At 44.3% G+C, this 25,261-nt stretch overlaps 2 protein-coding genes across 2 annotated transcripts in view; one reads left to right on the plus strand and one right to left on the minus strand.

Annotated features, from left to right (window-relative positions):
• Positions 1-744: 744 nt before the first annotated feature.
• On the minus strand, positions 745-16,234 carry LOC138212000 (FHF complex subunit HOOK-interacting protein 1A-like). Its single transcript, XM_069172228.1, has 20 exons — positions 16,131-16,234; positions 14,063-14,117; positions 13,118-13,352; positions 11,453-11,639; positions 11,143-11,364; positions 10,507-10,669; positions 10,059-10,170; positions 8,721-8,822; positions 8,582-8,638; positions 8,408-8,494; positions 7,647-7,814; positions 7,480-7,559; positions 6,893-7,065; positions 6,705-6,801; positions 5,260-6,623; positions 4,976-5,154; positions 4,776-4,896; positions 2,647-4,688; positions 1,564-1,653; positions 745-1,285 (listed from the first exon to the last, which is right to left on the minus strand). The coding sequence occupies exons 3-18, from the start codon at positions 13,220-13,222 to the stop codon at positions 4,456-4,458; spliced, it is 3,450 nt and encodes a 1,149-aa protein (XP_069028329.1). The 5' UTR covers positions 13,223-13,352; positions 14,063-14,117; positions 16,131-16,234; the 3' UTR covers positions 745-1,285; positions 1,564-1,653; positions 2,647-4,455.
• A 2,702-nt stretch (positions 16,235-18,936) lies between these two features.
• LOC138211910 (SH3 domain-containing protein 19-like) overlaps positions 18,937-25,261 on the plus strand; it is a 16,331-nt gene continuing 10,006 nt past the window's right edge. Inside the window, 4 exon segments of the mRNA XM_069172104.1 lie at positions 18,937-19,347; positions 23,265-23,301; positions 24,341-24,405; positions 25,131-25,194. Coding sequence (XP_069028205.1) covers positions 19,257-19,347; positions 23,265-23,301; positions 24,341-24,405; positions 25,131-25,194 — 257 coding nt within the window. The 5' untranslated portion in view covers positions 18,937-19,256.

A 25,261-nucleotide genomic window follows, 5' to 3' on the forward strand; every position in this document is an offset into this window, starting at 1 on the left:
TTTCGTTACCGTGAGGTTTTCCTTCATCTGCCCTCGACTTTCTCAACATCTCTCTCTCTCTCTCGCTCTGTGTCGCTCTACCCTTCGTCTCTCGGTATTGTTCAGGAACTGAGTCATCGACCGCAGATCGACACAGGATGCTCGCTCAGTGTTCGGCCTCCAACCTCGGCAACACTTCAGTAGCACCTCTTTATTGTTCTCTCACAGCGTACAGCAAAGAATATCTTTACTGGTACCAGGAAGTCCCTTAAAGGTTTATTTTAAAACGAATCATCAGCTGAACTCCGTCCTTCTGACCAGGCTTCTGGTTTCCTTCTGAAAATAGTTCCTCAAACCGAGCGATGTTTGGGGGCGTATCTGTTTGATTGACAGTCGGGTGTCTGGTAGGTGGACGGGGCATCGTGTCCTCCCATAGTACCCCTCCCCCTCCCCCCAGTTCAGTAGTCATTGGATTTAGTTTCTTTGCTTTCAGATCATCTAAAAAAAAAAAAGAGCTAATGCTGTAAAAATGTATTAAACCTCTTTAACGATGTCAAAAATGTATTATTCTATCAGGTTAAAGTCGATTTATAATTTTTACATAAGTTAATAGAAAGACAGAACAGTTTGGAAGTCCACTCTGCTTAACGAATTACTTCTGTCATGGAAAAACTGCATTAATACGCAAGAAAAACACAAAGCAGCTGCTGTGGTTGTCCAAAATGATATTAATATGCTTAACATGGAGAGTAACACAAACCTTCAGACAGAGCAGTTTTGTTTATTTAAGATACAATCACGAAAAAGTCCCATTTCCATTTCCAGTGGTCAGAAAACATCCTTCAACGGTCTCATGATTTTCGTCACCACGTTCAAATTACTCTAAAAACAGAAATCGTACAGAAGCAACGCAACTTTCCAGAGCGAGCTTTGTTTCAAATGTACAACTTTTGACCTTTTAGTTTATATAACCATAAACAAACGTTTTCTCAGCTTGAGCGATAAATGAAAATACATGGTTACGAATCGATGATTAGCACATTGATAACGATGAACAATGAGCTTATTACCGAGGTTCGTTTCACACTTCACAAATTGACAAATAGAAAGCTAGAAAGCGTCGTCTGCAAACAAGCACACCGAAATCACCAGTTCAGGTTCTGGACGGTTCCAGTGACTTTACAAGTTCAGCAAAATGAAATTGTAATTTATTTTTTTTAGTACGCTGAGATGCAGGAAGCTAGGAGAGCACCGAGCAGGCAGACTCGGCCGAGGACGGTTTCCTTCAGCAAAATGTGTGAGGCAGCTGTAAAGAGAGAAAGAGGAAGCTATTAAAACTCATTGACAGAACATTTCACATTTGACTTCATAAACACTCCACGCTCTCATCTCTTGAATGTTTGTGTGACCGTCTACAACCGGGCCACAACTATTCAGGCAGTTAGCTGCAGTTTGTTAATGCTCAATTGTTTTGTGAGCTTTAGAGATAAAACATGAAGTGCATCATCTGGCAACGAACCAAAGCCCGAACCAGGACGTCCTCGTTATCAGACTAAAATACCCCGAACGCAGACGAGAGGTTACCTGAGGAGTGCGGGGCGGTGGCGTTGGCGTTGACAGGAGGCGGGGGATCAAGTCCAGGGACTCCACCCATGGATAAAATGACCATAGCACCTACAAGTAAATAAGAGCAATTCAAGTTTGTTATAACTTCAAAATATGTTTTACAACAGTCAGTGTTTTGGAAACTAATAGAAAGCAGCGTCAGTTTATGAGCCTCGAGTCACAAGGAAATAACAAGGAAATAACGGAAGATGGAGTGTTTCATTTAAACATGGTTTTGTCACGGAAAGGAAAATCTTTCACGAGATGAAGGCAAAAACTGAAAAATCAACAAACTTTAGATTTTTGGGGGAATATTTTGCTCCAGAAAATCACCTCTCCTGGTCCAAAACAGTCCAAAATATCACCAAGAAAACCACAAATCACCATGTTCACACTTTTAACTTTAGTTGCCTTTGGACGCTGTTTATTTTAAACTACGCTAACTTTAAATATAAAAATATTTAAATATTTAAAAAAAATTAAAAAAAAACTTTGCACTATTGTTTAGTTAGTTTTAATTTAATTATTCTATTTTATTTCATTCAATTTTATTGTATATACTGTGCATTTTTATATTTAATATTTTTTACTGTTATTTTATTTATTTCCTGTATCTATAAATGATACTGTAGCGAAATAATTTCCCCTTGGGGATCAATAAAGTATCTATCTATCTAACTTATTAATACTGATCTCGTACAGATATGAGCCTTGTTATTTTAACCATCTGTTAGATGAACTATTAGTTATTCAGAACAAGAGCTAAAGAACGTGGAAGTCGCTCACTGCGAGGTAAAACTGAATATATTATTTACATGTATATTTGTATATACGTATATATATATGTGTATATAAATCGTCTTTAACTGGATATGGTTAACATTCAGCAGGAAGGTGGACGAATCTGATGCACACCGTCAGAGCAGCATTTCTAAGCACTAAACTTCAGGTAAAACTGAATATATTATATATATATGGATATCTATATCCATGTATGTGTGTATACGTGTGTGTGTGTGTATGTATATATATAAATCGCAGTCTGTGTTTCAGTTCACTCACCGAGAGCCCACATGAGCAGATAAACCTTCATCGCTGCCATCATCCCCCGCTGTCCTGTTCCTCTTCTGAGACCGTTTCTACGGATCAGATCACTCTGCTCTCTGTTTTTTTATATACATTACCAAAAAAGGAACTACCTGACCACACCCTGTCAAGGCAGCTTTTGCAAAACCTTGTCTTTTTCAGTTCTGCACCTTTTTGTAGGGAGGAAACAGCCTGAGAAACTATGATCAAAATTGAGCTGCATCGATTTGAACTTAACTGCAACGTTTTCCTGCCACATTTGTACCAAAACAGAAAAAAGAAAAAAAACAGGCAAAGAATGAACAATCATAAAATATGACTTATAATCTGATGTGGCAAAAATAAGTTTAATAGTTTCCAAATCTTCTGGTTCACCAGCAGGTGGCAATTTCAACACTCAGAAACACAGCGGGTTCAGCGAGGTCCCCTTCACACTGTGACGTTACCATGGAGACAGATTTTCATTTTTGAGGAGAGGTTGGCGGTGCGACCGCTGCGTTCACAGAAAATGTGCAAAAGCGCCGCCGTTCAGATTGGTTTGCAGACTTGAGGATGTCGTTTCGTTCTGATCGAGAAGTAAAATGTACAGAGTGTTTTTAACACCTTGAAGCTGAGCAGGAACTTCGTTCTTTACCACAGCACAGAAAAATAAAATAAACGGGCTTCAAAGTATTTCAATGAAACTTACATTAACAGAAGTTTAAAGGAGAAAACAAAAAACATCCGATTTTTGCACAAGAATTTAAAATGCACCGTATTTGTATCTTCGGTTTATTGCACTAAAATCTGTCACGTGACGTAAGGCTTTGTCATTCCTCTGTTTGTTTGAGCACGTAAAGACAACAGGAAAGCATATAAATAGGAAGACACGTATTCAGTGTTTCTCACTATGTTTCATTTTCTGCGTTAAAATTAACGCACAATCCGGGTAAAAAAAAAACCAACAACCACAAAAAGCACAAGCAAAGAGAACTAATCGGACCTGCAGAACTGCTTTGAAGAAGGCAGAACACGTCGTCCTCCGGAGACACCGGGCATTAAACCAGCAGGACGGACCGGAAGAAGATGCAGAAATGAACAGCTGATTTCCACGACGCTCTGCGGCCGCTACCTTCCATCTGTAAAAGCCTCAATAAATTAAACTCGAAGGCCAGTTGCCATAAAAGATACTAAATACTGACATATTGGGACTCCATGAAATGATGACGGGAATATTTCATCCAAAAATATGGGAAAATTCAAAGAATTTTTTTCACGAGGTTGAGCAGCTAACTTTCCTAAAGTCAAGTTGAAGAAATCATCGATTAATTGGAAACAGATCTATTTTAGTGCCAAGTCACTTCAGTGTAGTTAAGGTTTATTTTTAAACTAGTTTCCTATCGTGCGTTGGAGGTTGATTTTAAAGCGACTTCTGCATGTCGAACCACATTTGAAAAAGTTTCACACTTTCTTGTTTTACACACAATTTACAAATTAGTGCAAAGATTTGATCAAACGTGATAGAAAACGGATCCCTCAAATATATATAGAAAACCGAACGTTGACTCGTCTTCAAAATAATCCCCTTCACGTGGTTTTATAAATATCCTCCAGATTCACATCAACAGTTTCAAGTGCTGCCAGGAACATAAACATCACGTGAATATAAATGTGCACATTTAAAACAATGCTGCGCAGTAATTTCCACACATGTTGCTTTAACCCTCCGTGAGTCGTTGGATCTGCGCTCCGTCTCGTTTTTTTTCAGCAGGTCTTTGAACGTATCTACGGGATTCTGCGGCGGCGTTATTCCTCGGCGGGACGGTCCGGCGCGATGCTGTGCTCCTGGGCGACGGCCGCCAGCTCTTTCAGGAACTCGGCGTACATGACGATGGCGAACACTCGGCTCTTGGCCTGCGGGGCGATGGGAGGGCACGGCGGCAACACGGCGAGAGGAGGCGAAGCCACGGCGTTCTTCACCGAGCCGTTGGGAAGAGACGGATCCAGGATGACGTCGCCGCTCTGAGACCGGAGGCACTCTGAGGAAATAAAAACCGAGATGTGAAAACTGCATGTTTTTTGTTTTTTGCATGTTTTATTAACATGTCGTGTTTGTGTTCATTCACCTCTAAATTTGCCGTTTTGGTCTTTGGCCAACAGGAACCTCCAGGCCTGAGCGACGAGGGCGGGGCAGTCCGGCCTCGCCGACACGTAGCGCTCTATGTGAGCGTGAACCGACACCAACACCTGCGGACGCACGCCGGAGTCAAAGTGGACGCGATATCTTTTTCACCGGTGCGGTGGAATAACAGAAAGCGGACGTTACCTGGTACAGCGTGCGAACGTTGGGCTGCTGCTGTGTTTCTGTGCTGAGCAGGAAGGACCTCAGCAGAGGTTGAGGGTACGACGCCAGCTGGGCCAGGATGCCCGTCACCAGCAGGTTCACGGCAATGGAGTTTTCCAGAAGGTTCTCCAGCCGGGACAGCAGGACGCTGATGAACGGACCTGGTGCATGATGGGAAACGGAGGAAAATGTGAAGTGTCCCGTTGAATCCTAATAACCTGAAAACACGAGCAACAGGAAGTTGGACGGCAACGTTGTTCGCAAACCTGTGAAGGGAACTCCGTGACTCCTGCTGCCTTTCTTACTGCTGCTCCTCCTCTCCTCCTCTTCCTCCTCTTGTTCTTCCTCTTTCATCACCTCTTCCTCTCCCTCCTCCTCTGCGTCGACCCACGCGGCGCCAAAAACTGTTTCTGTGCCGAGCGCCTCCCCGTCCTCTTCCAGCTTTTGCCAGAGCGCTCGAATGCGCCTCCTGAACGTGCCGATGTCATCGGTGACGTCGTCGCAGTCGGGCTCCGCCCCTAAAGACAGCATGAGCTCGTGGTACTGGGACAGGAAGTCGTTGTTATCGGCCACTTTGTTTCCGGGCAGACTCGGAGCCGGCGGGTCGTCGGGCTCAGATCGGTGATGTCCGTTGGGTAAAGCGTTCGTGGGTCGCTGTGTGTCGTGGTGCGTTCGATGCTCGCGTGTTGTGTTCTGTGTGTCGTGGTGCGTTCGATGCTCGCGTGTTGTGTTCTGTGTGTCGTGGTGCGTTCGATGCTCGCGTGTTGTGTTCTGTGTGTCGTGGTGCGTTCGATGCTCGCGTGTTGCGTTCACGTGATCGTTGCAGCTTTGCTCTAACGGCTGGTCGTCTTCATCGGCGTCGTCGCATTCGTCGATGACGTGATCTTCTGCGTCGAACCCGTTGGTGAAGATCTTCTTGAATTCGTCCTCTCCGTCATCACTCCTCCTCCTCGCCTCCTTATCGTAATCCTCGCTCCTCCGCCTCTCCCCTCCCCCTCCGTCCTCGCTCCACCTCCTCGTCGACATAATGCTGTTCACCGTTTCCAGGACCGTCCTCCCGGTTGTCGTCAGCATCGTCGTCATCGACGCCCTTCGGCCTTTCGAGATGCTCCCGCGCGATCGGCGATTCGCTGCCATGAGCCGCTCCAAAATGGCCGCCTTCGTTTCTTTCTGGGCGACGAGGTCGTAGACCAGAACGTCGTCCTGAAACTCGGATTCCTCCACGTAAGAGCCGTGCACCAGTCTGGTCGCGCTGCGTCGCATCTCCTGAATGTGTCGAGGAGGTGCGGGCGAGAAATGGCACCTGTCGGCGTCCACGGTCACGCCGCCGTTTTCCAGCGGCGGCGCCGGCGACGAAGAGGGATCTTCGTCGGCGAAGAGGTCGTCCCACTCCAGCTCCAGGGCGGAGCCGGCTCTTCCTGCCCGGTTGCCCGTGGAGACGGTGTCTGAGGAGGACGGCGTGGGGGAGAGGGCCGAGGGGGGAGGAGTAAAAACCAAGGAGCCGACGGAGTCGCTCTCGACTCGGACGACGTCCTCCTCGTCCTCCGCGTCAAAGCCCGGCGTGTCACACCGGCACTCTTGCGGCGGCGGGTCGATCCCGTCGTACGGAGCCGACCAGAACCGGCAGGCCCTGCAGACACAACACAACTCATCGCAACGGAAGATTCTCTCGCTCTCTCTCTTCTTCTTCGTGGAGGAAGGAGTCCCTCACCTGGAGGACGTGGTGATGGCCTGACAGGCGTCCCAGAGGTAGTGGAGGTAGTTCACATCCATCAGGAAGTCCGAACCTCGACAGTAACCGACGCTGTCTGAAACACACAGAGTTCAAGTTACTGTGTGTGTGTGTGTGTGTGTGTGTGTGTGTGTGTGTGTGTGTGTGTGTGTGTGTGTGTTACCGACCTGCTCCTTTGGGCCAGTGGATGTGCTCCGAGCGCGAGTTTGAGTTGCGGAGGTACGCGGGGCACCAGGAGGGCATGAGGAGCAGGAAGGAGGCGGCGCTGGAGGAGTAACAGTCCCTCAGTGTTAAGGAGGAGCGCTGCCGCCAGCTCAGGTGGCTGCAGGGAATCAGATACCTGAGGAGGCACAAATAGATATACAACTCACAACGGACTCGGTGCTGCCCCCATGTGGCTAAAAAAACAACAACACGCTTCTTCCAATCGGTTAAAGACTTCACATTTAATCAGAACAGCTGAATATAATAATTCACTTCAAGGCACTTCTGAATCTACTTCTGAAAATGTTTCAAGAAGGCGGACCGAGAGGTGAATTGGGCACGTTAACCTCGATAACTTCAGTTCAGAGCAGTGAACTGTTCATCACAAGCGTTGCAGTGAGATGCATCAATCAGTCGTCACGAGCTCTAATTCTGACCAACAATTTACTGAACAAAAACACTTAATCATTCGGGAAATGAGCCATTTTGCATCAAGTATGAGTTGAATCTATTAGTTTGAATAAAAACTAGAGACACCAGTTGGACTGACCTGAACACCAGCTGCAGCATTACGTCTTCACAGAAGAGGCCGATCAGAGTCCTGAACAGAGCCAGCGACACCGTACCCAACTGAGGGACACGCACAAGGTTAAAAAAAAAGGTAGCACAGAGCATGAAAAGGGCCGGGAGGCAGGATTAGAGACGGGGAGGTCGTACCTGGAAAGGTGTGTTGACCCTGCTGACCAGCGTGTCCAGGATGTGGACGTTGTCGTGCGTGTGCAGCAGGATGAAGGACAGGAAGGTCTGGAGGAGGACGGGCTCGGAGACGGAGCGCAGGAACAGGTCCAGGTACGCCGTCGTGGTCATCACCTCCTCCACCGTCAGCTGGAGGCAGGAACGCCATCAGGTAAGGAAGCTCACTCATACGTGTGTGTGTGTGTGTGTGTGTGTGTGTGTGTGTGTGTGTGTCTATTGTCTTATTTGTAATTTTCTTCTTATTGTGTGCACCTTTTTTTTTCCTAACTGTGTTTCTATGTTGCCGTGACGACAACATTCCTACGTCAGTACAGATTGACATTTTTCATCGGCTCAATTTTATAATCTTAAACTGCGCTGTAACTTTTATCCTATTTTTAGCTCGCTTAATGTTTTAATGGCTGGTTTTTTTTTAATGTTTTAATCACTTGTTCTTAATTGTTTTTAAATGTCCTTTTCTTCTGCCTGATGTTTTGATGTTTTTAATGGTTTTAATGTGAAGCACATTGAATTGCCTTGTTGTTGAAATGTGCTGCACAAATAAACCTGCCTAGCCTGTGACGATAAAACGTTCCTGTGAGCCCCCTAGTGGTGAGTGCGTGCAGGAGATGTGTTTTACCTGCCGGCACTAACAAAAGTCTATGGAAGATTTGTTTTTTCTTCTAGTGTCAGTGTTGCGGGACAACGGGAGGTTGGTCGCCGGTAGCGACGAGCTGCGATACCTTGTGCAGAGCGGGAGCGAGTACGGGCACGAGGAAGCCGTTGTAGATGTAACCGAGCAGCTGGGACCGGATGGAGGGATGAGCGACCTGAAGGAGACGAAGACAAGAGTCCAGGATTTAAATGGGCTGGATTATTATTCCCTGAATGCACTGCGTGTGCTTGCCGTACGTTACCTTGGTAACAGCACTGCAGAAGTCCAGGGAGTGCAGGAAGTGGACGAGAGCGGGAACCTGTCGAACCAAACAACAAATAACGACAGCGACAACTGTCCGGTGAACATCGGCATGTTTACATAGTTGTCGTCATGGTTACCTGCTGCCAGTCGGCCTGGTCCAGACAGTGCCAGTCCTCACTGTAAACCTGCAGCCGGGCAGGAAGAGACGAGTAGAGACCAGACAGACCTGTGGCCAGCACCTGGAAACACACACACACACACACACACACACACACACACACACACACACACACACACACACACACAAGGCTTTAGAGGAAATTAAACTCCTAATCACATTAGCAGAGAATGAGAGCAAGAGGAAAGATGAAGAGGAGATGACGGGAAAGAGGAGGAGAAAGCATCCTGATCAACATCAGCACAAACAGCTGCAGTCTCATTAGCGGTCGGGCTGTCGTCCAATCACGTGCAGACTTACTAATCCCTCTCCGTGTTCCAGCCAATCTCACGCTGATTTACTAATCTGCTCCCGACATAAAGATTGAGGTCAGAGTTTGGTCACATGGGCTTAAAGCGCACACACACACACACACACACACACACACACACACACACACACACACACACACACACACACACACACACACACACACACAGGTGGCATGTGCTGAAGTGTCTTTGCTCGCCCTTTCACATTAAACCTCTCTCCCGCTCTCAGAAACACGGCACACCGAGACACCTAAAGTGAACAAGACGTGCTGCATTAAAGGTTTAAAAAAAAAAAGTTTACACACATACTTGTGTCTTTTATCGACATTTCAATTTGTTTTTTTGCTTGTAATTTTTTTTTATAAATATTAAGTCTTCTGTATTATCTTTACAGTTTACACTTCCCTGAAAGAACAAACTTCAGATCAGTTAATTTTTCTTAATTTTCCTTTCATCCTTTTCTCCTGTAAAGTTTCTGGTTTCTTCTTCTTCTTCTTCTTCTTCTCTCTCCGTGTGTCACACAGTCCCAGAGGAAGCTCATTAGTTCATTGCATAACTTGCAATAACGAGATTACAATGCAGAGGGGAGATGAATGGGGGGGGGGTACTGATTCCATTCATTTAAACAGCCTTCTTATTCATAAAAACCTTTCAAAGGGTCAAAGGTCAGGTTCTTAAATGGCCTTTTTATTCTGTTAACCCAAAGCTTTCTTCCTCCAGAGAAAACGCAGCGTGGAGGTCCACCGAGCTCAGCTTCAGCTCAAAGGGGCGGAAATAAACCTTTAAATTCAAAGCAGTGTGAACACACTTGTTCAAAGATGAATATCACCAAGTGAATATTTGAAACATGCAACGGAGGGAAGTGAGAGTCCAGATGGTTTTGGGTAAATGCTTGACATCTGGCCGTGACATCTGGCGGACGGCGAGATGGCCGTGAAACGCCGTCTAGGTTTGGAGGGTTTTTTAAACGGCGCCGGTTTACTTACGGGACAGAAGTACGTGTTCTCTGCGATGTGCTGAGCGACTCGAGGCTCGGAGGCCGACAGAGACATGATGAGCAGGAGGGCGTCTCGGGCCTGTTGACCCACCGAACCCTGTCTGAGAGACACACAGCGCCCCCTGTTGGTTTCTACACTAACTCCTCCGACTTTTATGTAAATGAGATCGAAGTATATTATAATAATAAATGTGAATGCACCCTGAATGTGTTGTTACCTCCTCCCCTCAGTGTGCATGTGTGTACCTGTTTGTGTATATTGTGTGTACGTCCTAACTCCACCCACCACCGTGTGTATACCGTCCCAACGTGTGTATGTGTACTTTATGCACGTTTACCCAAAATATACTCTAGTTGTGGGGGTTGTGTATACTTGTGTGTGTGTGTTTGTGTGTGTGTGTACCTGTGTGTGTACCTGTGTATGTGTGTGTGTGTACCTGTGTGTGTAGGGTATGAGCAGGGAGAAGAGCAGGAAGTTGGCGGCTCCCTGGTCCTCACTGGTGTGGAAGAACAGCTCCAGCACTGAGGGATCTTTGACCAGAGCCACACAGAGCTGGTTCAGCAGGAGGACAAGCTCCGCCTCCACCAGGCCGCCATTATCTGCAGGGCGGGGGGACGGGAAGGGGGCGCAGGTGTTAACGACCAGGTATGTGAAACCGCCTCCTAATGAACCACTTAAAACCGTCGGGCAGTCGATCTTTAAACTGATTACTTTCAGTTAAATCCGCTCCAACGATGGAAGTTCAAGTGCAGTAAAAATGTCTTTAAAAACAGTTTTCATTACCGGATTTCAAAAAGCATCTTTTTGTACTTGTTATTTCTCCACTGTGTCTGCTCAATGCATCCAGCGACATTTCGACCTATTTACAGCACTTTTATTATTATCTTATATTTTATTTTGAAAGGAAATTTCTTTAAGCCATTTCAAGTTAACCGCAAACTAAACAACCTAAAATGCCAAAAGAAACAACAAAATACAAAATATTTCTGACAATCTGACAAACGAGCTGTTTGCCCTGTTTTCAGTGCGCTAAGCTAAGCTAAGCTAATCATCTGTTGGACCGGCGACTGACCCGTTGCCGCTCCGGCGCAGGAGGCGAGCAGCATCATGAGCGGCCGGAGAACGGGTTTGTGGTGCAGCAGAGGCTGTCTGGCCTGAGACAGAAGCATCTGGTACATCCGGAGCTGCTCCAGCTTCATGTCCTCGGTGAACTGCCTCCTCAGGCTCCACAGGAACAGCCTCTCCATCACGCCCTCCACGACCACGAACTCCAGGATCGGACCCATCGCTCCTCCTGGTGCAGGAGAGTTGGTGAGACCCACTTTGCTACGACAGGGTGGCGGGACGAGGCCGGTTCTGAGGCCGGTTCTGGTCGCTCTTACCTTGTCCCGAGTCCTCCTCCATCAGCAGGAAGAGCATGTGTTCCACGTAGTTCTGGACGGCGTTGGCCTCGTCGGCCGGGATGGGTCCGAGACGCAGCGCTCCGGAGCCGCCGCCGTGACCCGAGAGGAAGCTCAGCGTGCCGGCGCCGCCGCGACCCGGCTCGTGTTTCTCTAGGATCTTCACCACCTGCACAGAGAGGGACATCGTGATCGGAAAGTTCGTCTTCAGTGTGGTTTTGTTCTGTTTGTCAGCAGGACGACGGAAAAACTGGTCACCCGAGTTCCTTGAAACGACCGAAGGAGAACCCGTGAAGTTCTGGAGCGGATCCACCAATTGTTTTTATTTGGCCGACTAAATGCAATACCAGTAGATGGCAGTCAAGTTCAATAGCAACAAAACATAGGCCATTCTGGAAATACCGTGATGAAAGTCACAACGCAACTTTACAGGTTCCCACAATCCTCCAGGATTCTGAGTTTTAATCGGCGCTGTCTTCTTCTTCTTCTGCAAGTTTAACGGGAAACCGACTTGAGAATTAGCACCAACAACCGTTCATCTCGATGCACCCAAACTCCTGATATACGTACGATCGGTGATGGATGGAAAAACACCTAAATTTACAGTTTCCTTAACCAGCATTTTGGAAATTCTGTGAAAATGTTGTCCCACGTTGAGACGGAAAACGTGACTCCCCCGACCTCACCGAGCAGCAGCCGCTACGGCTGCGTGGCGACGTGACGCTGCAGTTCCTCTAATGGCCACTAGGTGTGAAGCATTCGAAGAAATGTTGCAGGAAAACCGAAAAAATAAAGAGTTTATTAAATATTCCCAAAAAGAAATCAAAATATTGAAAGCTAATTTCAGTCTGTCTAATGAGCAGAAAGTTTGACATGTTTTTTTTTGTTTTTTTAATCCTCGCAGGCTTCTTTTTTTTTTCGTGACAAAATTTAAATTTTCTGGCTCCAATTACTGAAACAGAGAAAAGCAAGTGGTGAAACTTCAAACATGCTTTGAACAAATTCATCTACTTGATTTTTTTTTTTACTCTTTAAAGTGTCTGTAAAACAACAAAAACTGAATTAGGATTACAAAAAAATTGTGTGAGAGAGCTGTGGACGAGATGAATACGTGAATGAAAAGAAGAGGAGAGAGAAGAATGCAATTCACTGTCTGGACTTGTGTTAACCTTTGACCTCTGCCGCTTCAGACAAGGAACACACACACACACACACACACACACACACACACACACACACACACACACACACACACACACACACGGGACCAGAGTGTGTGTGGGTTTTCTTGGCATCTGTGGAGAGCGATTTGGTCTAAATGGATCCTGTGTTTAAGGGCCAAAGTCTGGGTCAGTAATACACACACACACACACACACACACACACACACACACACACACACACACACACACACACACACACACACACACACACACTGTGTCGGACAGTCATTATGAGGAAAATAGGACAGATGGAGAGGCAGAGGAGATAAAGAGCAACAAAAAAATAACAGGAGGAGGATTGGTTGGTTGGTTGATTGATCGATTGATTGATTGATTGGTTGATTGGTTGATTGATTGATCGATTGATCGATTGATTGATTGGTGGGTTGAACTGATCAGATAAATGTAGAATGAGATGGATCACCTGAGCCCAGTGGTTCTTGAACACGATCATGCAGGTCTCCGGGTCAACTCCGCTCAATGTGAGGGATTTCTTCTGGTTGCCCCCGGCAACCACGGAGGCCATCATTTCGACTGCGCCGCCGGGCGGCTACAGCATGCTCCGGCTCGGCGTGCAGAGGCCGGGACCGGGGGGCATCGCCCGGCTCCGTCGGCCCGGGATCAGGCTCCGGCTCCGGGCCCGGTGGGCAGCTGCTGACCTGCAGAAGATGGAGGTGGGGAAAAAATCTGACATAAAGTTGATATTTATGTTTTCATTTTGTCCGTCTATCTCGTTCTCGTGCGATATTTCAGGAACGCCTCGAGGGATTTTCTTAAAAAATTGGCACGAACGTTCACGTTCGATTTTGGTTGCCGAAGGTCAAATATGACTTCAGCTACAAAACCTGTTTGTCAATTCGCTCATTATGATGAAATTTTGCACCAATTTCAAACCGGATGAAGTGATGACATGTTACATCCAAAAGGTCAAAGGTCAACTTCACTGTGACATCATAATGTTTCTGTCCATTATACCGATACTGAACTGGTGACATGTGAGGTTTGTTTGTAAAAATCTACTTCACGCTTTAATACTTTCGACAGAGCTTCTGTTGATCAAAAATGTTTGCGAAATTTTTTTAGTTTTAGCTCCCACAAAAATATTGTAAAGATTTGCGTTGAATTTGTGTTGATAATTGCGATTGCAAGACTGATAAATCTGTTCTCTCTCTGTCTTTACACTGTTTGTCCGTGTTTCTCTCTTTCTGTGTGTCCAGAAACCAGGACACAGACAGGATGTAAGGGTCGTCGGCGGCAACAAGCAAACAGGAAAACTGACAACGCGTCCCGAGTCCCACCCTGGGCGTTTCCGGGAAATTCCACGAATACCCGGAGAGATCTCGAAGGAATCCTTCCACGGCGTTCATACCTCTGTGCTGCTGCTGCTGCTGCTGCTGCGACGACGTCATGGACGAACGAGCCTGCTGTCATGAAGGGGAGAGAGAGAGAGATATGAGGGACACACACACACACACACACACTAACCTTAAACTGGGTCTTCATATCAAACTGCAGTAAGTTGTTTTTTTTGTCCCCATAAAGAAGGCGAGTCCCCACAACGTCAGTAATACATGTACACACACACAGTTTCTAAATCCATCCTTTAACATCTGGACCTCTAATCTATGTGTGTGATTGAGGTCCAATTTCCTGTTTGGATCACCAAGTTGTCATTATAGGTGTGTGTGTGTGTGTGTGTGTGGACCAGTTTGAGTTTTGGGTCTTTGGGATTCGAAGGTGTGTTTGAGGGTTCAGGTTTAAGGTCCATGAAGGATGCGTTTATTATTATTTTTATTTCACTTTATTAATCCCCGAGGGGAAGTTTCTTCACTACAGGGGTGGGGGGGGGGGGCCTGGGGGCTCTCAGGGGGGAGCTGCTGCAGCAGGCTGCCACTAGCGCGGCGCCAGGTAACCTGACCTGAGGTGGATGTTTTTGGATGATGGGAGGAAGCCGGAGAACCCGGAGAGAACCCACACAAGCACAGGGAGAACATGCAAACTCCCCACAGAAAGGCCCAGGACCGGATTTGAACCCGGAACCTTTTTGCTGTGAGGTGACGGTGCTAACCACTGCACCACCGTGCCCCCCGTTGTGTCTGTGAATGTCCCCATAAAGACAGGAGGACAAGTGTGAGTGTGTGACAGAGAGGAAAAATAACTGAAGTAATCTGAGATGAGACAGTGATGTTTAATCCCATGTGTGTGTGTGTGTGTGTGTGTGTGTCAGACAGTCACATGCCAACACACAGACCACGGATTACACACAGATTGACCCGAGTTCTTCTCTGACCTGCTTCTTTTTTTTTTTGTTCGATCTGTTTTCATGAGTTCAGACGATGATGTGATTTCATTTCATTCTGAGATCGAAGCACGTCGGCGTTGTGCCAGCGTGGGACTCGAACCCTCGACCTCTTCTCCGCTCGGAAACTGTCGATGTCGGGAGCTGAACAGTCGTTACTTTAACAGAAATTTCTCTGCAGCTGTTTGTTTCTCGCATGAATCGATGAGTAAAATACATTCTTACGTGCAGCTGCGTGTCAGTTTAATGAACTCACGCAGTAAACAGCTGAGAGGTGGCGAAACACATTAAAAAAAATATTTGTAATTGATTTTGTCCGAACGGCCGTCGAAAAACTAAAAAAAAAGTCTGATTTCATAGTTACAGAAAACCCCAAAAAACAAAAGAGCAAATATTCACATTTAAGAAGCTGCCGTGAGGAATCTGGAGAGTTTTTAGTTAAAATATTAAATTAATATGTTATTAAAATGGCTTTCAATCAATTCATAAATTAACTATTTCATCTGTAGAGTGCTGGTTGGTTTCAGGGTGCCTCAGGAAATGGTGTGTGTGTGTGTGTGTGTGTGTGTGTGTGTGTGTGTATGTGTGTGTGTGTGTGTGTGTGTGTGTGTGTGTGTCCACAGGTCAGTGGTTCACCCTCCTAATAGTTCATCACACACACACACACACATGTACACACACATGTACACACACACACACACATGTACACACACACACACACACACACACACTGATGTATTACTCAGCAGAACTCACACTCACCGGATGCACAACAGAATAAAGTAGAAAACATTTTACATCATAAAATGTTTGTTCTGTGTCTTAAGTGTTTATATTTTTCTAAAATATTTCCCCCCCCCAAAAAAAGAAGATTTTATTCAACGAGGTTAATTTCGTTCAGTTTTATAGTTTTATTCAACCTCCTTTTATTGTCCACTCTTTATTATCTTGTTACACTCACACGTTCATGTCTTTATTCTGATTTATTCTGCTTTTCTTCACCTCTTTTGCTCTCTGTTGTTTATTCACTTGTTATTATTGTTCATTTTTACCAGTGTAAGTTGTTTATGTGCTGCTGTCACTCTCCCACTCAAAGCTCCGTCTACTTACATTACAGTGATTGACGGACGTCTCTTACCTCTTCCGTGTCTCCAGGACGTCGCTCCTGTTTTTTAAACTCCCAAAAGTTCAAAATAAAAGTGGTTAAAAGTCCGTTTCGAGTCCGTGTGAGAATCCTGAGCGGCCGGTTTGTGTTTGTTTCTCAGCGCTGCGCCGTTTCTAAAAGGCTTTAAGCGGCTCAGCTGTCAATCACTGGCGCTGCTGGCCGTTAGGTAAACGCTCGCCCCGCCCATCGAGACGATAAGCCACGCCCCCAGCCAGGAGAGCTGCACGGAGATTACTGCTGAAATAATTCTACAAACAGACCACAAACCTGCTTTTTAGATTTAGTTTTTCATAATAGATTTTATTTATTTCATATATCATCATTATTAACAATCAATCGTCATGAAAAGAAGATTCTTCCAAAAAATAAGACTATATAATTATTATTTATAAAACAAATGATTATTTTCTTTATAGGTTCTAATCTGAGGATTATTTTCTGGATCAAGCGGTCGATTGTTTTGTTAGTTGTAAAAATTCAGATCCCAAAGTGACACCTTCACGTTACTTGTTTCGTCCAATTAGTGCACAAACAAATCAATACGATATAATATAAAATAACTACAATTAACAACATAAAATCTAAACAGCCATGAAAAGTTTTAATTTTTACATTAAAAAAATTTTTCATTGACAGTTTCTCAATTAATTTTCTGTGAAATCAACTAATTATTTCAGTTATGAATCTATAATATTTGAAATTTTTACTCTACAGCACTTCCTATTTAAGATAAATGTAAAACTTATATCATATAGAGCTTCATAATATTTATAGGGGACTAAAAAGTAAAGTACAAGCACTTATTTATATATTTTTTTTCTGTTTTTACTTCATATTCACTTAATCATCTAATAAAAAAACAAGAATCAAACATGAGGCAGTAAATCACCTAAATGTGATTTTAATTGGGAGTTATTAGTACATTAACACAGTAATGTTCAACAGGAATCTTTATTTAATTAATAAAATATAAGCAATTATATAATTTCTGTAAAAAGTTTTTTTTCTATTATATTTTGTTGAAATACATTTATTGTAAAATATCAAATACAGTAATAAACTGTAGCCTAATAAAAATGATCAAATAAAGGGGAGAATATATCCTTAAAGTGAGATCATAATTATCCTGAATTTATTTCTAACCCAGCAACCGGGTCTGAAAGGTAAATATTTCACCTTTTTTTTTTATTCCCAAAATGATAATGAGTGGCTGTAATGTGAACAAATAAAAGGACAATCACACATCACACACACACACACACACACACACACACACACACACACACACCCTCTCGCTGTGTGATTCAGTTAACGAAGCTCTGTTAATCACCGTGGAAACGCAGGTTACCAGCTGGTGTGAGGGGACCAGCAGGAGGCTTTAATCTGATGTTAGAACAATAAACGCAGGTCATCTGGATCTGGGCATCCTCGCTTTACAAAGTGACCTTGTTGGAGGAGAGATGCATCTGGAATTATAATATTATGATAAAAACACAATACAATTTTCAAATGTGGCTGTTTTTAGTCATAATAGTTCTCATATTTTACCAGTGTTGCTTTATAAACACACTAATATTTGACGTAAACAGCATATTTAACATACATAATGTAGGCCCCCTTTTATAGCTATAACAGCTTACATAGATGTTAATAAGACACTTTAAAAAAAAAAACTTTAATACATCAGACGTTTAAATTAATTTTACAAACATTGTTTCATGACTGAGTATGAAACCTGATTTTCAGCGTTTGTGTTGATATTTTTCGTTTCTGTTTCACTCTGTTCAATCTTTTCAAGACTTTTAAATTCTCAAAGTGTGGAAATAGATGTTTTCAGATTTGGTGATGGTTTAAATCACAATACAGTGTCACCACGTTTGACCTGTTTCCTTACAGATAAATACCGATAAATACAGATAAATACAGATAAATACCGATAAATACAGATAAATACCGCCCTCTGGTGGCGACACCCTGGGACTACAACTGATTTAATATTAAAGGACTGTTTCAAACAAATGAGGAAATAAGCAAACATTTTTCTAACAATACTAAAATACTGCTTATGAAGGAAGTCCCTCAGTGGGGACAACTGGTGCTCAAACAGAGGACTTCCTGTTGTAATGGTTGCACCTTTTACTCTTCATTTATTCTCAGTCGAGATGAACGTCGGTTTATTTCATGGTGAAATAAAGACCAAGACAGCCAGCTGTTTGTTTTGTGTGTTTGAAGTTAATCTGGTGTGTTTTTGAAGTGGTTTCTTCCACTTTTCCACTGTTTGTTGTCGTTTTGGGTGTCTTTGTTGTTTTAAACGTGTTTGTTGTCGTTTTGAGTGCAAACGTTTGATCTCTTTTGGAGTCAGTTTGATGTAGTTTGTTGTAGTTTGATGTAGTTTGATGTAGTTTGTTGTAGTTTGATGTAGTTTGTTGTAGTTTGATGTAGTTTGATGTAGTTTGTTGTAGTTTGATGTAGTTTGATGTAGTTTGTTGTAGTTTGATGTAGTTTGATGTAGTTTGTTGTAGTTTGATGTGGTTTGATGTCTCTGAGGATCACGGTACTTCTCTCACCTCCGTATCGATATATTTGCTTATCGGCTTCTTTTCGTTTTCAGTTGGTGACGTCACGCAGCCGGAGCGCGTGCGGCTCCGTATCGTGAGCTCGCGACCCGGCGAGGAGGGGGGGGGGAGGAGGGAGGTGAGGGTGAGGGAGGAGGAGGGAGGAGGAGGAGGGGTGAGGGTGGAGGAGGAGGAGGAGGAGGAGGGAGGTGAGGGTGGAGGGGGGAGAAAGTCCTCAGCAGGAAAACCCGACGCGACGCTGTTTTAAAGGAACCGGAGGTTTTAAACGGTTTGACGCCTCGTGAAGCCGCTGGACGCGGAACCGAAGCGGCTCCCGGACCTTCGGAGCCAGTCGACGGGGTTTGGGTGAACTTGTCCCCGAGTTGCTGCGGTGGATGTCGGCGACGGGAGGAGGAATAATGCCGCCGCTGTCTCTGTTGTGACCCAGCTCCATTTTCCCCGGACACACAGCAGAGGGGCAAGGAGAGGACACAAACAAGAAGGAAGGAAGGAAGGAAGGAAGGAAGGACATAAGAAGGGAGAAATGGCCGAGGCACGGTCGGAGGAAGAGGAGGAGAACATGATGCGGGACACCCGGGAACAAGTGGTCCGACGACAGCCGAGCAGCTCCGGAGGTAAAAACAAAAACAAAACAAAACAAGTAGAAACCCACGAACCAAACTGTTTGAAACCGAGTCCGTCTGTTTTTTATCCAGTTTAACGAGTTCTGTCGGAAAAACAAGCTGTCACGAGTCAGCCGGGTCGTTTCCACTCAGTACTCAACCTGGAGGTGAAGCTGGAGACGGACAACAACAAACAACAAACAACAACAAACAACACAACCCTGTTATTTATGGAGGAACATGTCCTCAGGTGTGTTACCGGGACCGAAGCACTCCTCCACGGCCTTCAGGTCCTGGGATGTTTGTGGGGTTCCTGTAAAGCCTCTCAGTTCTGATCAAAGCGGTCCTTTCACATGTCTGGCCCGCAAACACGAACTAAGAGGCCGCAACATGTCGGGCTGCTGAAAGTGAGTGTGATGGTCGGTTTCCATTTTAGATCTGGAGGTGGCGGTGAGGCTCATCTAATACCTCCTACATCTCTGACCTGAACACATCGGACATTAAAAACGGCTCTCAATCATTTCAGGCACTTTTAGAGCAAAAACAACAACAAACAAACAGGTTGTGTCCTTTTAAATGTGAAGATTTGCATTGATTCTTTTACTTTCGGCCCCACAAGCAAAATATTTCAGAATTATTTTTTTACTCTTTTTTTTATTTTTTATTTTATTATTTTACTGCCATTTATTTGATATCTGGTCCTGTTATTGTTTAATCAACACAATCTGAATCAGAAAGACCACTAACTTGAAGAAAGCGTGACGTCATTGCAGTGTGTATGTTGTGTATTACTGCTCGAAGCCGTAAATCGTCGCGTCAACCCGTGACGTGTCACCGCCTGGGGTTCAGAGTTCAGACCGTAACGGTGCCGGTCCGTGCCGTGCCAAGACTGGCAGTCATTACTCTAACACCCACGCTTTCCCCTTTGCCTCAGTCAGGGTTGTACAGTTTCAACATGTCCTGGCTCTGCTCGGCCCGCGGGCGGGGCGGGGGGGGGAGGGGCGGGGCTACACCTTCAGGAAAATGATGACACTCAAAACACCTTTTGAAATGTTTACATGACAGAGTATCAGCTGTTTTTTTAATGTCCCGTCCTGGTTGTTGTTTGTTGCTCACAGCTTCAGTCTTTGCTGTGATTAAAGTCTGGAAACTCTGAAGGGGGCGGACCAATCAGCGACCAGTGGGCGTGGCTAAGTGCAAATATTCTTTATGATTGATTGATAGATAAGAGACACCTTTTGGTTAATAATATGTTGGGATTTATTTAAGTTTGAAAATGCTGAGTTTTAATTTTCCAGCTTGTTCAACCAAGAGTCCAGAAATATGTAGTTCAATGAAATTGGAGTGAAATTTTGCTTTTTGAAAAAAACACCTTTTTGATCAGCTGATAGATTAATCAACCAGTTGTTTCAACTCTAAACACGCCTACCTCACAAAATTAAAACAATTCCAAGTTTTAGCACAATCGACCCTGATAACCATAAACAGCTTTAATGACTTAAAGGAAACTTTTAAAACATCGCAAAAATAAAATGTTAACTCAGTTTTTAAGGTGAAAAAGTGTCAAAACAAGTTCGGACTGTTGAGCGATCCATCGAATTCTCAAATCAGTACTTCACTTCAGGTTTATGGGACTCGGTTTAACCTCGTCTGGCAGCTGGGGCTGCTCGGTGTAAGTCAGCTGTTGTTGTGCAGTGAAAGTGCAGCATGTGATTGTGATGATTTCCAGGTCGCTCTGTTTCATCTCATGTGTTTCTAATATCTGCTTTACACTGCGGACGCTTTTATTTTTTTGCAAGTTAACAAGGAGGGATCTGAATTGCAAAAAAAAATATATTTCGCAACACAAAGGAAAGTCAGTTGGAAAACATTTGCTGACAACGTGAGTTCACAGCCTGAAAACAAATACAATATGTGAGCATGTTTGTGTGCAGCATTCCTGCTCTGTGGATTTAAAAGCGATCTGTTATTCATTTTTTCCGGCATCTGAAGCAAGTTGTTTTCCACGAGGTTTGGTTTTAGCTTTGGAAATGCAGCTTAATCAAAACCATTTTAATGCAACAGCTGAAACTGAGCTTTAGCTCCATTTTATAGTTTGAACAGAACTAAATAAACATCAATATTTAACAATTTTGAACAAGCTGTTGACTTTTTTGCAGATATTGTAAGTGAATGTCATCAAATATTTTCTAGAACCGTCAGATTTTTATCCGGATTGTCTCAAAAAGTTTTGACCAACAGCAAAGATCACCCGTCGGTTCGGCATTTCAGTCGGCTTAATATCTGATCAGGGATGAAATCATTTTTTAGATGGACCGCCAGAAAACTTAAAAGAAGGAGTGACTTTAGCTCATGACATTATAAAAACTTGTGGAAAAACTTTATTGACTTTGTATTTGATGACAGAAGTTAAATGGGAGTCTATGGAGGCTTTTTGGATCCGACCTCTAGTGGCACCCGGTGGTATTGCACCCTGAAACTACTTCCACTTTAAAATACAGTCTGTGGTTTTTTTTGACCCATGTTTTTTTCCCACTCAATCAAACTTTGAAGCTGATAAATGTCACACGTGTGCATTTTCCTCCATCTGTTGTTGATGTTAAAACAGAGAAGGCAGCAGTTTCAAGGTGTCGTCTGAGGGATCGTTGGCTCGGCTCCGTCCGGGTTTCAAAACACAGACTCCCTTTTATCTCCAGCCTCGAACCCGTGACGTCTGCGCTGTTTTGAACGCAGCTCCAGCTCAGTCAGCTCGGTCAGCCTGCTGCAGGACTAAACATCTGGAAGTGTTAAATCTCCCATGACTCCAGCAGAATCTCGCGGCAGCCAATCACAGCCCCGCTTCCTGGATGGCCTCTGCCAATCGGGAGGCCGGCCTGAGAGCAGACGGGCGGTCCGGTCGGAGTCAGCGAGAGAGAGTAGAGGTGGAAGAAGAAGAGGGAGGACAGGAGAGAGAGAAAGTCTGAGATTTGGAAAAGCAGGAAAAAGAAAGACGGAAGAGAAATAACGACTATTTGACAGATTGGTCAACATTTAGTGTTTTATTTTCTGGACTCTGAAGCGGGCCGAGCCGACCTGCTGATCAGTTGGAGGTGTGAAGAGAAGAAGAGGACAGGAGGTAGGAAATGGAAAAAAAACCGCTCATATCCAGAGGAAAAATCCATCTCCTTCATTTTCTTTCTCCTTTCTTTGTCGACTTTAAGATGTGACAGCTCTTTGATTTGTAATGCTCCCCTGAATGATTCCTGCTCAGTGACAGGAGGATCGTGGCCTCCTCTTCCTTTCGTTGTCTCATGTGAGTCCATGTAGGTGGCGCTGTTTTCTTTTACGTGCTCCGCAAACTCGGAGACTTGGAAAAACTTCACGTCACAAAACTAAAGTGATTTCATTATTTTGCCAAATTCAGCCGAAATTTTTTTATTTGTTTTTTTTCTCGACTTAAACGGCAACTTCAAGATTAATTATGACATTTTTATGTTGGTTTTTCTGCGTGAAGTTGAAGCTGACGTACGTTTCGTATAATATGCGAGTTTAATTTGTTCTTCTGAGGAAAAACAATTTTTTTCAATAGAAGCAGATCGTAAAAACAACTTATTTTTTTAATCCGCTACGTGACTAACGGAGATACTTTCACGGACTAACAACCTTTGGAGGTTTCCTGGAGACGACGTGACCCCGGCGTCAAGTTTTTATCTGGAAAAATCTATTTGCATTCTGAACTAAATTCTTTTGTCGACGTTGTGTTTTTTATTGTGACGTCACAGAAGTTAAATACCGAACGCCACACACACACACACACACACACACACACACACACACACACACACACACACGATGCGTTTCGTCGTCAGGACAGTGAGTTTCAGGTTGTTTTGTTTTTTGCAGGATATTGAATCAGAATCTTTCTTGTTTTGTGTTTTTTTTCTGTCCAGGTCGTCCCGACAGACGAAAGCCGGAGCATCGTCACAGGTAGGAGGTTTCACTCCGATCGCTCTCCTAGAGATGAGTAACGGCTGCCAGGAAGTGTGGCTCTAATCTGTCCCACATGTGGCCTGATGAGTCCAGGTGAAAGGTCCCACCTCGTTTTCTCTCTGAACAACGGATCCGTGACTTGGTCACAAAAACAGAAACTCCTTCCGCCGACCGGCAGGAATCAGACGTGGCTGCTGGGTCGAGCACTTTTTCTCCCCTTTTTGGTTTCTGACACACTTCTGAAAGTATTTGGGCTGTTGGCCGGTTGGCATGGCAACGAGCCGGAGAAGTCACAGGGTTTAAAAAGACTGTGTGTGTGTGTGGGGGGTTAGCCTTCCTTTTGTTGAGTTTATGTCACTTAAAAGCCGTAAACTGGAGAATCTGAGCTGATTTGTAAGAAGGTTTTGGATCATTTTTATGTGGAGGATCGTGCAGAAAGTTAGAGAAACCCACACAAGATCAGTTTGGAGGCTGTAGTTTCATGTCTTGTTCTTTTCTGTCTTTTATTTTTTTTTTCCAGTTGACGCGTCGCGGTTTTCAAGGTTTTACTTTAATTTGCGTGTCGGAGCTTTGATGTTCGACCAATCTGCCGTCTTTACATTTGTTACTTTGAAAAACAGGCACAGCGGACCAACTTCTAACATCAGTACAAAACCTAAACTTTCAGATTTTTCTTCTTTATGAAACATTTTCAAAGACAGTTTTTGAATTATTTTGTTGTAGTTTGTGCTGCTGGCTAGCTGTCCTCTACATCGTGTACATTTACGTCATTATTTTTGCCACTGTTTGTGCGTCCAACCAGGTGAGACTGCTGCTGGAGTCAAGTCCTTTCCGCTGAGCTCAGAATATTTACTCTAAAGTTGTTGCTCGCTCCTTCTCTGTGAACATTAGCGTCCTTTCGACGGCACCGAGGACTCGGCCCGAGTTGCGTTTCGTTCCCTGGAAAAACAGGGAGAGGTTTTTTACAGAGGGAGATGAAAATAACGTGACTCATGCTTTCCTTCTTCCCTCCTCTCTGTTTTTTCTGTCTCTGCAGCCAAGGTCCTCTGTCATCCATCAGAGCGGCCATCAAGAGAAGTGGGTGTTCATCGAGTCATCACGGTACACATCACTGGCTTTTCTTAGCAAGTAAACAAAAACAACGACACAGAAACGTCCCACGCGGGTGTTTTGTTTTGTTTTTTCAACCATGAAACCGAGTAGATAAATACAAATCCTGTTTGACTTCACGGTTCAGTTCAAATAAACTGCTTCTGAGTCGAAACCAGAAAAATCTGCCGTCTCCGTTGGAAATGTGGCCTGGAAACGATTTGGTTTTCTACAAGGAGAAATATGCGTGTCGAGCTTTTTTGTTGGGTAATAAAAATCCAGCGGGGCAACAAAAAAAAAAAAGAGAAACTCAACCGCAGTCACCTGGTTCGTCTTTTTGCATTCCTCTTTTTGTGGCTTTAAAAAGCTGCACCGTCACATGGAAAACAATATAAAAAAAAGTGTAGTCGTAGTAACTTAACGAGGGTTTTAAATGTTCTCGTTTTAATCCCCTAAAGGCCTTGTCTGAATATTCCTGTAAACTGTTTTTAAAGATTAAAAACAAAAAAACAGTTTCTCTGCATATTTTCTTTTTTTTTTTTTCTTTTACCAGGATGTTGGAAACAGTTTAATAAAGAGACAGCTGCTCATCCTGGTGGATGTGAATCACAGGAAGTGTGTCGATTCCTTTTTATCAGCCTCGTAATCATCTTTTGTTGTAAACAAATCTGCTCCGATGACAGAAAATAGTCCCTTTATTCACCTCAGTGCCGTTTGTCTCCCTCCTGTCTCGTCAGTCTCCACCAGGTCGACCTCGCTGTCTGAGACGTCCAGAGACAGAGACAGGGACAGAGACAGGAGGTAAGACACTGCTGGATAATTGAGCTGTTTTTGCTTGTTATAAGTCTATTAAATGACCGATTTGGTG

The sequence above is a fragment of the Embiotoca jacksoni genome, unplaced genomic scaffold (assembly GCF_022577435.1).
Source record: "Embiotoca jacksoni isolate LCO1_2020_lvr unplaced genomic scaffold, fEmbJac1.0.p SCAF_51, whole genome shotgun sequence".
Taxonomy (NCBI): domain Eukaryota; kingdom Metazoa; phylum Chordata; class Actinopteri; family Embiotocidae; genus Embiotoca; species Embiotoca jacksoni.

What these genes read in the sequence shown, in the direction of transcription:
- LOC138212000 (XM_069172228.1), bottom strand. Translation starts at nt 13,222, where the DNA reads ATGATGGCCTCCGTGGTTGCCGGGGGCAACCAGAAGAAATCCCTCACA. An exon ending in CCACTGGCCCAAAGGAGCAG is followed by an intron (nt 6,802 to 6,892) that starts GTCGGTAACACA and finishes TGTGTGTTTCAG; the next exon opens with ACAGCGTCGGTTACTGTCGA. An exon ending in TCACGGAGTTCCCTTCACAG is followed by an intron (nt 5,155 to 5,259) that starts GTTTGCGAACAA and finishes ATCATGCACCAG; the next exon opens with GTCCGTTCATCAGCGTCCTG.